Raw genomic sequence first — 13,728 nt, forward strand, 5'->3', positions numbered from 1 at the left:
AGTAGGCTGCAAGTGTTGGGCACACTGGATAAGTGGGGCTTGTTCAAGGATCAGCTACTGCGTGTTCTTGATAAGTATGTACCGGTCAGACAGGGAGGAAGGCGTCGAGCGAGGGAACCGTGGTTTACCAAGGAAGTGGAATCTCTTGTTAAGAGGAAGAAGGAGGCCTATGTGAAGATGAAGTGTGAAGTTTCGGTTGGGGCGATGGATAGTTACAAGGTAGCGAGGAAGGATCTAAAGAGAGAGCTAAGACGAGCAAGGAGGGGACATGAGAAGTATTTGGCAGGAAGGATCAAGGAAAACCCAAAAGCTTTCTATAGGTATGTCAGGAATAAGCGAATGACTAGGGAAAGAGTAGGACCAGTCAAGGACAGGGATGGGAAATTGTGTGTGGAGTCTGAAGAGATAGGCGAGATACTAAATGAATATTTTTCGTCAGTATTCACTCAGGAAAAAGATAATGTTGTGGAGGAGAATGCTGAGCCCCAGGCTAATAGAATAGATGGCATTGAGGTACGTAGGGAAGAGGTGTTGGCAATTCTGGACAGGCTGAAAATAGATAAGTCCCCGGGACCTGATGGGATTTATCCTAGGATTCTATGGGAGGCCAGGGAAGAGATTGCTGGACCTTTGGCTTTGATTTTTATGTCATCATTGGCTACAGGAATAGTGCCAGAGGACTGGAGGACAGCAAATGTGGTCCCTTTGTTCAAAAAGGGGAGCAGAGACAACCCCGGCAACTATAGACCGGTGAGCCTCACGTCTGTAGTGGGTAAAGTCTTGGAGGGGATTATAAGAGACAAGATTTATAATCATCTAGATAGGAATAATATGATCAGGGATAGTCAGCATGGCTTTGTGAAGGGTAGGTCATGCCTCACAAACCTTATCGAGTTCTTTGAGAAGGTGACTGAACAGGTAGACGAGGGTAGAGCAGTTGATGTGGTGTATATGGATTTCAGCAAAGCGTTTGATAAGATTCCCCACGGTAGGCTATTGCAAAAAATACGGAGGCTGGGGATTGAGGGTGATTTAGAGATGTGGATCAGAAATTGGCTAGCTGAAAGAAGACAGAGGGTGGTGGTTGATGGGAAATGTTCAGAATGGAGTACAGTCACAAGTGGAGTACCACAAGGATCTGTTCTGGGGCCGTTGCTGTTTGTCATTTTTATCAATGACCTAGAGGAAGGCGCAGAAGGGTGGGTGAGTAAATTTGCAGACGATACTAAAGTCGGTGGTGTTGTCGATAGTGTGGAAGGATGTAGCAGGTTACAGAGGGATATAGATAAGCTGCAGAGCTGGGCCGAGAGGTGGCAAATGGAGTTTAATGTAGAGAAGTGTGAGGTGATTCACTTTGGAAGGAATAACAGGAATGCGGAATATTTGGCTAATAGTAAAGTTCTTGAAAGTGTGGATGGGCAGAGGGATCTAGGTGTCCATGTACATAGATCCCTGAAAGTTGCCACCCAGGTTGATAGGGTTGTGAAGAAGGCCTATGGAGTGTTGGCCTTTATTGGTAGGGGGATTGAGTTCCGGAGTCGGGAGGTCATGTTGCAGCTGTACAGAACTCTGGTACGGCCGCATTTGGAGTATTGCGTACAGTTCTGGTCACCACATAATAGGAAGGACGTGGAGGCTTTGAAGCGGGTGCAGAGGAGATTTACCAGGATGTTGCCTGGTATGGAGGGAAAATCTTATGAGGAAAGGCTGATGGACTTGAGGTTGTTTTCGTTGGAGAGAAGAAGGTTAAGAGGAGACTTAATAGAGGCATACAAAATGATCAGGGGGTTGGATAGGGTGGACAGTGAGAGCCTTCTCCCGCGGATGGATATGGCTGGCACGAGGGGACATAACTTTAAACTGAGGGGTAATAGATATAGGACAGAGGTCAGAGGTAGGTTCTTTACGCAAAGAGTAGTGAGGCCGTGGAATGCCCTACCTGCTACAGTAGTGAACTCGCCAATATTGAGGGCATTTAAAAGTTTATTGGATAAACATATGGATGATAATGGCATAGTGTAGGTTAGATGGCTTTTGTTTCGGTGCAACATCGTGGGCCGAAGGGCCTGTACTGCGCTGTATTGTTCTATGTTCTATGTTCTCTCTCTCTCTCAGAACAAGCTCTCACTCAGTTTCCCTGGACCTTCTCTCTCTCTCTCTCTCTGAATGAGCTCTCACTCACTTTCCCTGGACCTTCGCTCTCACTCTCTCTCTCTGAATGTGCTCACTCAGTTTTCCATGACCTCGTTCTCTCTGAACGAGCTCCCACTCACTTTCCCTGGACCTTCTCTCTCTCTCTCTCTGAATGAGCTCTCCCTCAGTTTCCCTTGACCTCTCTCTCTCTGAACGAGCTCTCACTCACTTTCCCTGGACCTTCTCTCTCTCTCTCTCTGAATGAGTGCTCACTCAGTTTCCCTGGACCTTCTCTCTCTCTCTCTCTCTCTGAATAATCTCTCTCTCACTTTCCCTGGTTGCTCTCTCTCTCTCTCTCTGAACGAGCTCTCACTCGGTTTCCCTGGACCTTCTCCCTCTCTCTCAGAACGAGCTCTCACTCAGTTTCCCTGGACCTTCTCTCTCTCTCTCTGAATGAGCTCTCCCTCAGTTTCCCTGGACCTCCTCTCTCTCTCTCAGAAAGAGCTCTCACTCAGTTTCCCTTGACCTCTCTCTCTCTGAACGAGCTCTCACTCACTTTCCCTGGACCTTCTCTCTATCTCTCTCTCTGAACGAGCTCGCCCTCAGTTTCCCTAGACAGTCTCTCTCTCTCTCTCTCTCTCTGAATGAGCTCTCTCTCACTTTCCCTGGATGCTCTCCCTCTCTCTCTCTGAATGAGCTCTCTCAGTTTCCCTGGACCTTCTCTCTCTCTCTCTCAGAACAAGCTCTCACTCACTTTCCCTGGACCTTCTCTCTCACTCTCTCTCTCTGAATGAGCTCTCACTCAGTTTTCCATGACCTCGCTCTCTCTGAACGAGCTCCCACTCACTTTCCCTGGACCTTCTCTCTATCGCTCTCTCTGAACGAGCTCGCCCTCAGTTTCCCTGGACCTTCTCTCGATCTGAACGAGATCGCCCTCAGTTTCCCTGGACCTTCTCTCTCTCTCTCTCTCTCTCTGAATGAGCTCTCACTCACTTTCCCTGGACCTTTTCTCTCTCTGAACGAGCTCCCACTCACTTTCCCTGGACCTTCTCTCTCTCTCTCTCAGAACGAGCTCCCACTCACTTTCCCTGGACCTTCTCTCTATCTCTCTCTGAATGAGCTCTCCCACAGTTTGCTGGAACGTCTCTCTCTCTCTCTCTCTCTATGAACGAGCTCTCCCTCAGTTTGCTGGACCTTCACTCTCTCTCTCTCTGAATGAGCTCTCACTCACATTCCCTGGACCTTCTCTCTCTCTCTCTGAATGAGCTCTCACTCACTTTCCCTGGACCCTCTCTCTCTCTCTCTCTCTCTCTGAATGAGCTCTCCCTCAGTTTCCCTGGACCTTCTCTCTCTCTGAATGAGCTCGCCCTCAGTTTCCCTGGACCTTCTCTCTCTCACTGAACGAGCTCGCCCTCAGTTTCCCTTGACCTTCTCTCTCTCTCTCTCTGAACGAGCTCTCACTTACTTTCCCTGGACCTTCTCTCTCTCGCTCTCTCTGAACGAGCTCGCCCTCAGTTTCTCTGGACCTTCTCTCTATCTCTCTCTGAATCAGCTCTCTCTCCCTTTCCCTGGACCTTCTCTCTCTCTCTCTCTCTCTCTGAATGAGCTCTCCCTCACTTTCCCTGGACCTTCTCTCTCTCTCTCTCTGAACGAGCTCCCACTCATTTCCCTGGACCTTCTCTCTCTCTCTCTCTCTGAACGAGCTCTCCCTCACTTTCCCTGGACCTTCTCTCTCTCTCTCTCTGAACGAGCTCTCCCTCACTTTCCCTGGACCTTCTCTCTATCTCTCTCTGAATCAGCTCTCTCTCCCTTTCCCTGGACCTTCTCTCTCTCTCTCTCTCTCTCTCTCTGAATGAGCTCTCACTCACTTACCCTGGACCTTTTCTATCTCTGAACGAGCTCCCACTCACTTTCCCTGGACCTTCTCTCTCTCTCTCTCTGAACGAGCTCACACTCACTTTCCCTGGACCTTCTCTCTCTCTCTCTGAACAAGCTCCCACTCACTTTCCCTGGACCTTCTCTCTCTCTCTCTCTCTGAATGAGCTCTCCCTCACTTTCCCTGGACCTTCTCTCTATCTCTCTCTGAATCAGCTCTCTCTCCCTTTCCCTGGACCTTCTCTCTCTCTCTCTCTCTCTCTCTCTGAATGAGCTCTCACTCACTTTCCCTGGACCTTCTCTCTCTCTGAACGAGCTCCCACTCACTTTCCCTGGACCTTCACTCTCTCTCTCTCTCTGAACGAGCTCGCACTCACTTTCCCTGGACCTTCTCTCTCTCTCTCTCTGAACGAGCTCCCACTCACTTTCCCTGGACCTTCTCTCTCTCTCTCTCTCTGAATGAGCTCTCCCTCAGTTTCCCTTGACCTCTCTCTCTCTGAACGAGCTCTCCCTCACTTTCCCTGGACCTTCTCTCTCTCTCTCTCTGACCGAGCTCCCACTCACTTTCCCTGGACCTTCTCTCTCTCTCTCTCTCTGAATGAGCTCTCCCTCAGTTTCCCTTGACCTCTCTCTCTCTCTCTGAACGAGCTCGCCCTCACTTTCCCTGGACCTTCTCTCTCTCTCTCTCTGACCGAGCTCTCACTCCGTTTGCTGGACCTTCACTCTCTCTCTCTCTCTCTCTGAATGAGCTCTCCCACAGTTTGCTGGAACTTCTCTCTCTCTCTCTCTCTATGAACGAGCTCTCCCTCAGTTTGCTGGACCTTCACTCTCTCTCTCTCTGAATGAGCTCTCACTCACTTTCCCTGGACCTTCTCTCTCTCTCTCTGAATGAGCTCTCACTCACTTTCCCTGGACCCTCTCTCTCTCTCTCTCTCTCTCTGAATGAGCTCTCCCTCAGTTTCCCTGGACCTTCTCTCTCTCTGAACGAGCTTGCCCTCAGTTTCCCTGGACCTTCTCTCTCTCACTGAACGAGCTCGCCCTCAGTTTCCCTTGACCTTCTCTCTCTCTCTCTCTGAACGAGCTCTCACTTACTTTCCCTGGACCTTCTCTCTGTCGCTCTCTCTGAACGAGCTCGCCCTCAGTTTCCCTGGACCTTCTCTCTATCTCTCTCTGAATCAGCTCTCTCTCCCTTTCCCTGGACCTTCTCTCTCTCTCTCTCTCTCTCTGAATGAGCTCTCCCTCTGTTTCCCTGGACCTTCTCTCTCTCTCTCTCTGAACGAGCTCTCCCTCACTTTCCCTGGACCTTCTCTCTCTCTCTCTCTGAACGAGCTCTCCCTCACTTTCCCTGGACCTTCTCTCTCTCTCTCTCTCTGAACGAGCTCTCCCTCACTTTCCCTGGACCTTCTCTCTCTCTCTCTCTCTGAATGTGCTCTCACTTACTTTCCCTGGACCTTCTCTCTCTCTCTCTCTTTATGAGCTCTCCCTCTCGTTCCCTGGACCTTCTCTCTCTCTCTCTCTGAACGAGCTCTCCCTCAGTTTCCCTGGACCTTCTCTCTCTCTCTCTCTGAACGAGCTCTCCCTCACTTTCCCTGGACCTTCTCTCTCTCGCTCTCTCTGAACGAGCTCGCCATCTGTTTCCCTGGACCTTCTCTCCCTCTCTCTCTGAATCAGCTCTCTCTCACTTTCCCTGGACCTTAAATCTCTCTCTCTCTCTCTGAATGAGCTCTCCCTCTGTTTCCCTGGACCTTCTCTCTCTCTCTCTCTGAACGAGCTCTCCCTCACTTTCCCTGGACCTTCTCTCCCTCTCTTTCCCTGGACCTTCTCTCTCTCTCTCTCTGAACGAGCTCTCCCTCACTTTCCCTGGACCTTCTCTCTCTCTCTCTCTGAATGAGCTCTCCCTCACTTTCCCTGGACCTTCTCTCTCTCTCTCTCTGAACGAGCTCTTCCTCACTTTCCCTGGACCTTCTCTCTCTCTCTCTCTCTGAACGAGCTCTCCCTCACTTTCCCTGGACCTTCTCTCTCTCTCTCTCTCTGAATGAGCTCTCACTTACTTTCCCTGGACCTTCTCTCTCTCTCTCTCTTTATGAGCTCTCCCTCTCTTTCCCTGGACCTTCTCTCTCTCTCTCTCTGAACGAGCTCTCCCTCACTTTCCCTGGACCATCTCTCTCTCTCTCTGAACGAGCTCTCCCTCACTTTCCCTGGACCTTCTCTCTCTCTCTCAATGAGCTCTCACTTACTTTCCCTGGACCTTCTCTCTCTCTCTCTCTTTATGAGCTCTCCCTCTCTTTCCCTGGACCTTCTCTCTCTCTCTCTCTTTATGTGCTCTCCCTCACTTTTCCTGGATGTTCTCTGTCTCTCTCTCTGAATGAGCTCTCACTCACTTTCCCAGGATGCTCTCTCTCTCTCTCTCTCTCTGAATGAGCTCTCACTCACTTTCCCTGGATGCTCTCTCTCTTTCTCTCTCTCTGAATGAGCTCTCACTCACTTTCCCTGGATGTTCTCTCTCTCTCTCTCTGAACGAGCTCTCCCTCAGTTTCCCTGGACCTTCTCCCTCACTCTCTCTGAATGAGCTGTGAGCTCTCTCTCTCTCTCCATCTCTCTCTCTGAATGAGCTATGAGCTCTCTCTCTCTCCCTCTCTGAATGAGCTGTGAGCTCTCTCTCTCCATCTCTCTCTCTGAATGAGGTATGAGCTCTCTCCCTCTCTGAATGAGCTATGAGCTCTCCCTCTTGTCATGATGTGCACTCATGCACATAATGAGATACAGACAGGCAGTGACAGACACACAGTACAGCCAATCAACACACAGGACAGAACACAACCAATCACCAGGCAGAACACTAGAGGGTGGGCTCCCACTATAAAACACACAAGGCATCAACACTCTGCCTCTCTCCACTGGTGACAACTGCAGTGACAGTCAGGGTGTATATATCAGTTAGCACCTTCTGCACGTGGCTCAGAGCTAGTCTGGTCTAGTTAGTTATAGTTAGCACACTTAGATTGTCAAACCCATAGCGAACTGTGTGCACTGCTTAACAAGTTCAATAAATTGTATTGAACCAACATCACAGTTTGTAGTCTACTTTCAAGTGCAACTGCATCCAGTTGCAGTCCGTGTTACCCCAGGGTGAATAACACAACACCTCTCTCTCTCTGAATGAGCTATGAGCTCTCCCCCCCCCTCTCTCTCTCTCTCAATGAGCTCTCTCTCTCTCTCTGAATTAACTCTCTCTCTCTCTCTGAATGAGCTATGAGCTCTCCCTCTCTCTCTCTCTCTCTCTGAATGAGCTATGAGCTCTCCCCCCCCCCCCCTCTCTCTCTCTCAATGAGCTCTCTCTCTCTCTCTGAATTAACTCTCTCTCTCTCTCTGAATGAGCTATGAGCTCTCCCCCCCCCCTCTCTCTCTCTCTCAATGAGCTCTCTCTCTCTCTCTGAATTAACTCTCTCTCTCTCTCTGAATGAGCTATGAGCTCTCCCTCTCTCTCTCTCTCTCTCTGAATGAGCTATGAGCTCTCCCTCTGAATGAGCTATGAGCTCTCTCTCTCTTTCTCTGAATGAGCTATGAGGTCTCCCTCAGTCCTCTCACCCACCCAGGAGTAGCACCCTCAGTTTCCACATTGTAGTCACCCCCAGCGATCTTCTGTGTGCCACTGTTGTCCTTACCTGTCCCTGCCAGTCCATCGTGTTCACCAGGATAATGCTCTCTGGCAGCTGGTCGTCTGATATCAGGATCTGATTCAGTTGGTCATAGACAGATTTCCGAGGGACCTAAGCAGCAAACAAAGGAGGGCGTCCTGATATCAGTGACTGGCTACAGATGTGGAGATATACCTACAATACATTCAAGGGAAGGAAGTACTTTTATTTTGAGTCCGACCTTCCCACATTGGAAAAGAAATGCTCCTTAAAATGCTGAGTGACGATTTGGGGGGAAATATGAGAATGTCTTTGTTGGACCAGAGAATGAGGGGATACAGTGGTAAAGCTCACATGCCTTGTCATCTTCATCCACAATTCTCCTCGACGAGCATGGCAACATGAAACTCAGTCCATTGGTATTGTTGTTCCTTTCATTGAGAACGGCTCTTCCTCCAGTATCAGCAACTTGATCAAAAAGCTCTCCCTGTCACTGACCTTGTGTGAGAACGCAGCCTGTGTCACCCATTAGTGGCCCCGGTTAGGTCGGACAGCTCTCGAAACACTGCAGCCTAAACAGGGATGATCAGCAATTCCAAATCCCATTTTCCACAGTTGCTGTGGAATTAAAGTTTTCGGAAATGAATGAAAAATGTCTTTAAGCTACTTTTGACAAGGTGCCACACAAAAGGTTGCTGCATAAGATAAAGATGCATGGCATTAAGGGGAAAGTAGTAGCATGGATAGAGGATTGGTTAATTAATAGAAAGCACAGAGTGGGGATTAATGGTTGGCAATCAGTAGCTAGTGGTGTCCCTCAGGGATCAGTGTTGGGCCCACAACTGTTCACAATTTACATAGATGATTTGGAGTTGGGGACCAAGGGCAATGTGTCCAAGTTTGCAGACGACACTAAGATAAGTGGTAAAGCAAAAAGTGCAGAGGATACTGGAAGTCTGTAGAGGGATTTGGACAGGCTAAGTGAATGGGCTAGGGTCTGGCAGATGGAATACAATGTTGACAAATGTGAGGTTATCCATTTTGGTAGGAATAACAGCAAAAGGGATTATTATTTAAATGATAAAATATTAAAACATGCTGCTGTGCAGAGAGGCCTGGGTGTGCTAGTGCATGAGTCGCAAAAAGTTGGTTTTCAGGTGCAACAGGTGATTAAGAAGGCAAATGGAGTTTTGTCCTTCATTGCTAGAGGGATGGAGTTTAAGGCTAGGGAGGTTATGCTGCAATTGTTCAAGGTGTTAGTGAGGCTACACCTGGAGTATTGTGTTCAGTTTTGGTCTCCTTACCTGAGAAAGGACGTACTGGCAGTGGAGGGTGTGCAGAGGAGATTCACTAGATAATCCCAGAGCTGAAGGGGTTGGATTACGAGGAGAGGTTGAGTAGACTGGGACTGTACTCGTTGGAATTTAGAAGGATTAGGGGGGATCTTATAGAAACATATAAAATTATGAAGGGAATAGATAGGATAGATGCGGGCAGGTTGTTTCCACTGGCGGGTGAAAGCAGAACTAGCCTCAAAATAAGGGGAAGTAGATTTAGGACTGAGTTTAGGAGGAACTTCTTCACCCAAAGGGTTGTGAATCTCTGGAATTCCTTTCCCAGTGACGCAGTAGAGGCTCCTTCATTAAATGTTTTTAAGATAAAGATAGATAGTTTTTTGAAGAATAAAGGGATTAAGGGTTATGGTGTTCGGGCCGGAAAGTGGAGCTGAGTCCACAAAAGATCAGCCATGATCTCATTGAATGGCGGAGCAGGCTCGAGGGGCCAGATGGCCGACTCCTGCTCCTAATCCTTATGTTCTTAATTTCACAATAATTTAATCAAATTTTTCTGAACTTTATAAAATGTGGAGCAATGGTTTGCAATTCACACTGACATCCACGCAGGATTCAGCACAGGACGGGTAAGACATCAGTCACATTTCAGGCCCACGGAGAATGGGGAGTTAACAGTAGATAATAAGGAAATGGTGGATAGAATGAATGACTATTTTGTTTCGATCTTCACTATAGAGGATACAACAAATATTCCATTCAGGGCTGTAAGTCAGAAGGTGGAATTACAATCACTCGGGAAGTGGTACTGATAGAGCTGCAGGCTAACATGTTTCTGGTCGTGATGGACTATATCCTAGGGTGTTAGTTGATGTGTTAATATTCCAAAATGCACTAGAGTCTGGAAATGTTCCATTAGACTGGAAAGGAGCAAGTATAATCCCTCGGGAGGGAGGCAGAAAACAGGAATTTATTGGCTATTTAGCCTGACATCTGTCGTGGGGAAGGTGTTAGAATTGACCATTAAGTGGGTTATAGCTGGGCACTGAGAGAAACACGAGGTAATCTGGAGAGTCAGCGTGGTTTTATGAAAGGAAAATTGTGCTTAACCAATGTATTGGAGGTCTTTAAAGGAGTAACGTGCTGTGGATAAAGGGGAACTTGTAGACGTACTGTACTTGGATTTACAGAGGCATTTGATCAGGAACCACATCAAAGGTCATTGTGAAAAATAAAAGCTTTTGGTGGCAGGGGGTAACATACTAGCATGGATAGAAAATTGGCTAGCTAATAGGAAACAGAGAGTATCAACATCCTGGGTGTTACCTTTGACCAGAAACTCATCTGGACAAACCATACAAATACTGCGGCTACCAGAGCAGGTAAAAAGGCTGGGAATCCTCTGGCGAGTAACTCACCTCCTGACCCTCCAAAGCCTGTCCACCATCTACAAGACTCAAGGCAGGAGTGTAATGGAATACTCTCCACTTGCCTGGATATGTGTAGCTCCAACAACACTCAAGAAGCTCAACACCAGGAAACAAAGAGTAGGGATTAATGGGTCCTTTTCAAATTGGCAGGCAGTGACTACTGGGGTACCACAGGGATCGGTGCTGGGACCCCAGCTATTCACAATATATATCAATGATTTAGATGAGGGAACAAAATGTAACATCTCAAAGTTTGCAGCTCATACCAAGTTGGGTGGGAGGGTGAACTGTGACGAGGGATCCTACGCATGATCTGGACAGGTTGGGCGAGTGGGCAAACCAATGGCAGATGCAGTATAATTTGGATAAGTGTGAGGTTATTCACTTTGGAAGCAAAAACAGGAAGGCAGATTACTACCTGAACGATTGTAAACTGGGAGAGGGGAGTGTGCAGCGGGACCTGGGTGTCCTTGTGCACCAGTCGCTGAAGGTAAGCTGCAGGTGCAGCAGGCGGTAAAGAAGGCTAATGGTACGTTGGCCTTCATTGCGAGAGGTTTCGAGTACAGGAGCAGGGATGTGTTGCTGCAATTATACAGGGCCTTGGTGAGGCCACACTTGGAGTATTGTGAGCAGTTTTGGTCTCCTTCTCTGAGGAAGGATGTTCTTGCTCTCGAGGGAGTGCAGCGAAGGTTAACCAGACTGATTCCAGGGATGGCGGGACTGTCATATGAGGAGAGATTGACTAGGTTGGGATTGTTCTCGCTGGAGTTCAGAAGAATGAGGAGGGATCTCATAGAGACTTATAAAATTCTAACAGGGCTAGACAGGGTAGATGCAGGGAAGATGTTACCAATGATGGGTGTGTCCAAGACCAGGGGTCACTGTCTGAGGATTCAGGGTAATCCATTTCAGACAGAGATGAGGAGACATTTCTTCACCCAAAGAGTGGTGAGCCTGTGGAATTCATTACCACAGGAGATGGCTGGATATAACACTTGGGGAGAATGGGATCAAAGGCTATGGGGAGAAAGCAGGATTAGGCTATCGAGTTCGATGATCAGCTATGATCGAGATGAATGGCGGAGCAGGCTCAAAGGGCCAAAAGGCCTTCTCATGCTCCTATCTTCTATGTATCTATGTATCCAGGACAAAGCAGCCTGCTTGATTGCTCCCCCTTCCGCAACCACTTAAACCTTCCACCAGCGACTGCGGCAGCCGCATGTCCCATCTACAAGATGCAGTAATTCACGAAGGTTCCTTACACAGCACCCTCCAAACCCACGCCCACTATCATCTAGAAGGACAAGAGCAGCAGATACCTGGAAATACCACCACCTGGAGAGGGCAGTGTGCAGCGGGACCTGGGTGTCCTTGTGCACCGGTCGCTGAAGGTCAGCATGCAGGTGCAGCAGGTGGTAAAGAAGGCAAATGGTATGTTAGCCTTCACTGCGAGAGGTTGAGAGTATAGAAGCAGGGACCACCACTTGATTTGGAAATATATCGCCGTTCCTTCACTGTCGCTGGGACAACATCCTGAAACTCCCTCCCTAACAGCACAGTGGGTGTACCTAGAACATAGAACATAGCAAATACAGCACAGAACAGGCCCTTAGGCCCACGATGTTGTGCCAAACTTTTGTCCCAGATTAAGAACAAATTAATCTACACTATAGCATTCTACCGTAATCCATATACCTATCCAATAGCCACTTGAAGGTCCCTAATGTTTCCGACTCAACTACTTCCCCAGGCAGTGCATTCCATGTTCCCACTACTCTTTGGGTAAAGAATCTACCTCTGACATCCCCCCTATATCTTCCATCATTCACCTTAAATTTATGTCCCCTTGTAATGGTTTGTTCCACCCGGGGAAAAAGTCTCTGTCTGTCTACTCTATCTATTCCCCTGATCATCTTATAAACCTCTATCAAGTCGCCCCTCATCTCTCTCCGTTCTAATGAGAAAAGGCCTAGCACCCTCAACCTTTCCTCGTAAGACCTACTCTCCATTCCAGGCAACATCCTGGTATATCTCCTTTGCACCTTTTCCAAAGCTTCCACATCCTAAATGAAAAAAATGAAATGAAAATCACTTATTGTCACAAGTAGGCTTCAAATGAAGTTACTGTGAAAAGCCCCTAGTCGCCACATTCCGGCGCCTGTTCGGGGAGGCTGGTATGAGAATTGAACCGTGCTGCTGGCCTGCATTGGTCTGCTTTAAAAGCCAGCGATTTAGCCCAGTGTGCTAAACCAGCCCCTTCCTAAAATGAGGTGACCAGAACTGTACACAGTACTCCAAATGTAGCTTTACCAAGGTTTTGTACAGCAGTATCATCACCTCACGGCTCTTAAATTCAATCCCTTTGCTAATGAACGTTAGCACACCATAGGCCTTCTTCACAGCTCTATCCACTTGAGTGGCAACTTTCAAAGATCTATGCTCCTCCACATTGCCAAGAACCCTACCGTTAACCCTGTATTCCGCATTCATATTTGTCCTTCCAAAACGGACAACTTCACACTTTTAAGGGTTAAACTCCATCTGCCACTTCTCAGCCCAGCTCTGCATCCTATCTATGTCTCTTTGCAGCCGCCAACAGCCCTCCTCACTATCCCACCAATCTTTGTATCGTCTGAAAATTTACTGACCCATTCTTCAACTGGGGTTTAACTAGGGGCTAGTTTAGCACACTGGGCTAAATCGCTGGCTTTGAAAGCAGACCAAGGCAGGCCAGCAGCATGGTTCAATTCCCGTACCAGCCTCCCCAAACAGTCGCTGGAATGTGGCGACTAGGGGCTTTTCACAGTAACTTCATTGAAGCCCACTTGTGACAATAAGCAATTTTCATTTCAAATTCATTTCATTCAACTCCCTCATCCAAGTCATTAATGAAAATCACAAACAGCAGAGGCCCCAGAACTGGAGCGAAACTCTCCATCCCGCCCCGCCACATTTCTGCCCCGACCGGCCGGCGGGATGCTCCGTTACACCGGCCGGTCAATGGGGTTTCCCAATGTGGGGCAGCCCCACGCCGTCGGGAAATCCCTGGGCGCCGGCAAAACGGAGACTCCCGCCGGCGGAGAATGATGCCCCTGATCCCTACGCCACTGGTAACTGGGCTCCAGTGGAAATATTTGCCATCCACCACCACTCTCTGACTTCTCTCGGTTATATCATATAATTTACAGTGCAGAAGGAGGCCATTCGGCCCATCGAGTCTGTACCGGCTCTTGGAAAGAGTACCCAAGGTCAACACCTCCACCCTATACCCATAACCCAGTAACCCCACTCAACACTAAGGGCAATTTTGGACACTAAGGGCAATTTATCATGGCCAATCCACCTAACCTGCACATCTTT

General features: G+C 48.4%; 1 protein-coding gene across 4 annotated transcripts in view; it reads right to left on the reverse strand.

The window, feature by feature from the left end:
• LOC140411248 (phosphofurin acidic cluster sorting protein 1-like) overlaps nt 1-13,728 on the reverse strand; it is a 911,105-nt gene that overhangs the window by 321,314 nt on the left and 576,063 nt on the right. For all 4 annotated transcript variants that reach the window (XM_072500372.1, XM_072500373.1, XM_072500371.1 and 1 more), the window contains one exon: nt 7,674-7,778. In XM_072500372.1, the coding sequence (XP_072356473.1) occupies nt 7,674-7,778 (105 nt within the window). The remainder of the gene's footprint in view (nt 1-7,673; nt 7,779-13,728) is intronic.

Source organism: Scyliorhinus torazame, chromosome 4 (assembly GCF_047496885.1).
Source record: "Scyliorhinus torazame isolate Kashiwa2021f chromosome 4, sScyTor2.1, whole genome shotgun sequence".
Lineage (NCBI taxonomy): Eukaryota > Metazoa > Chordata > Chondrichthyes > Carcharhiniformes > Scyliorhinidae > Scyliorhinus > Scyliorhinus torazame.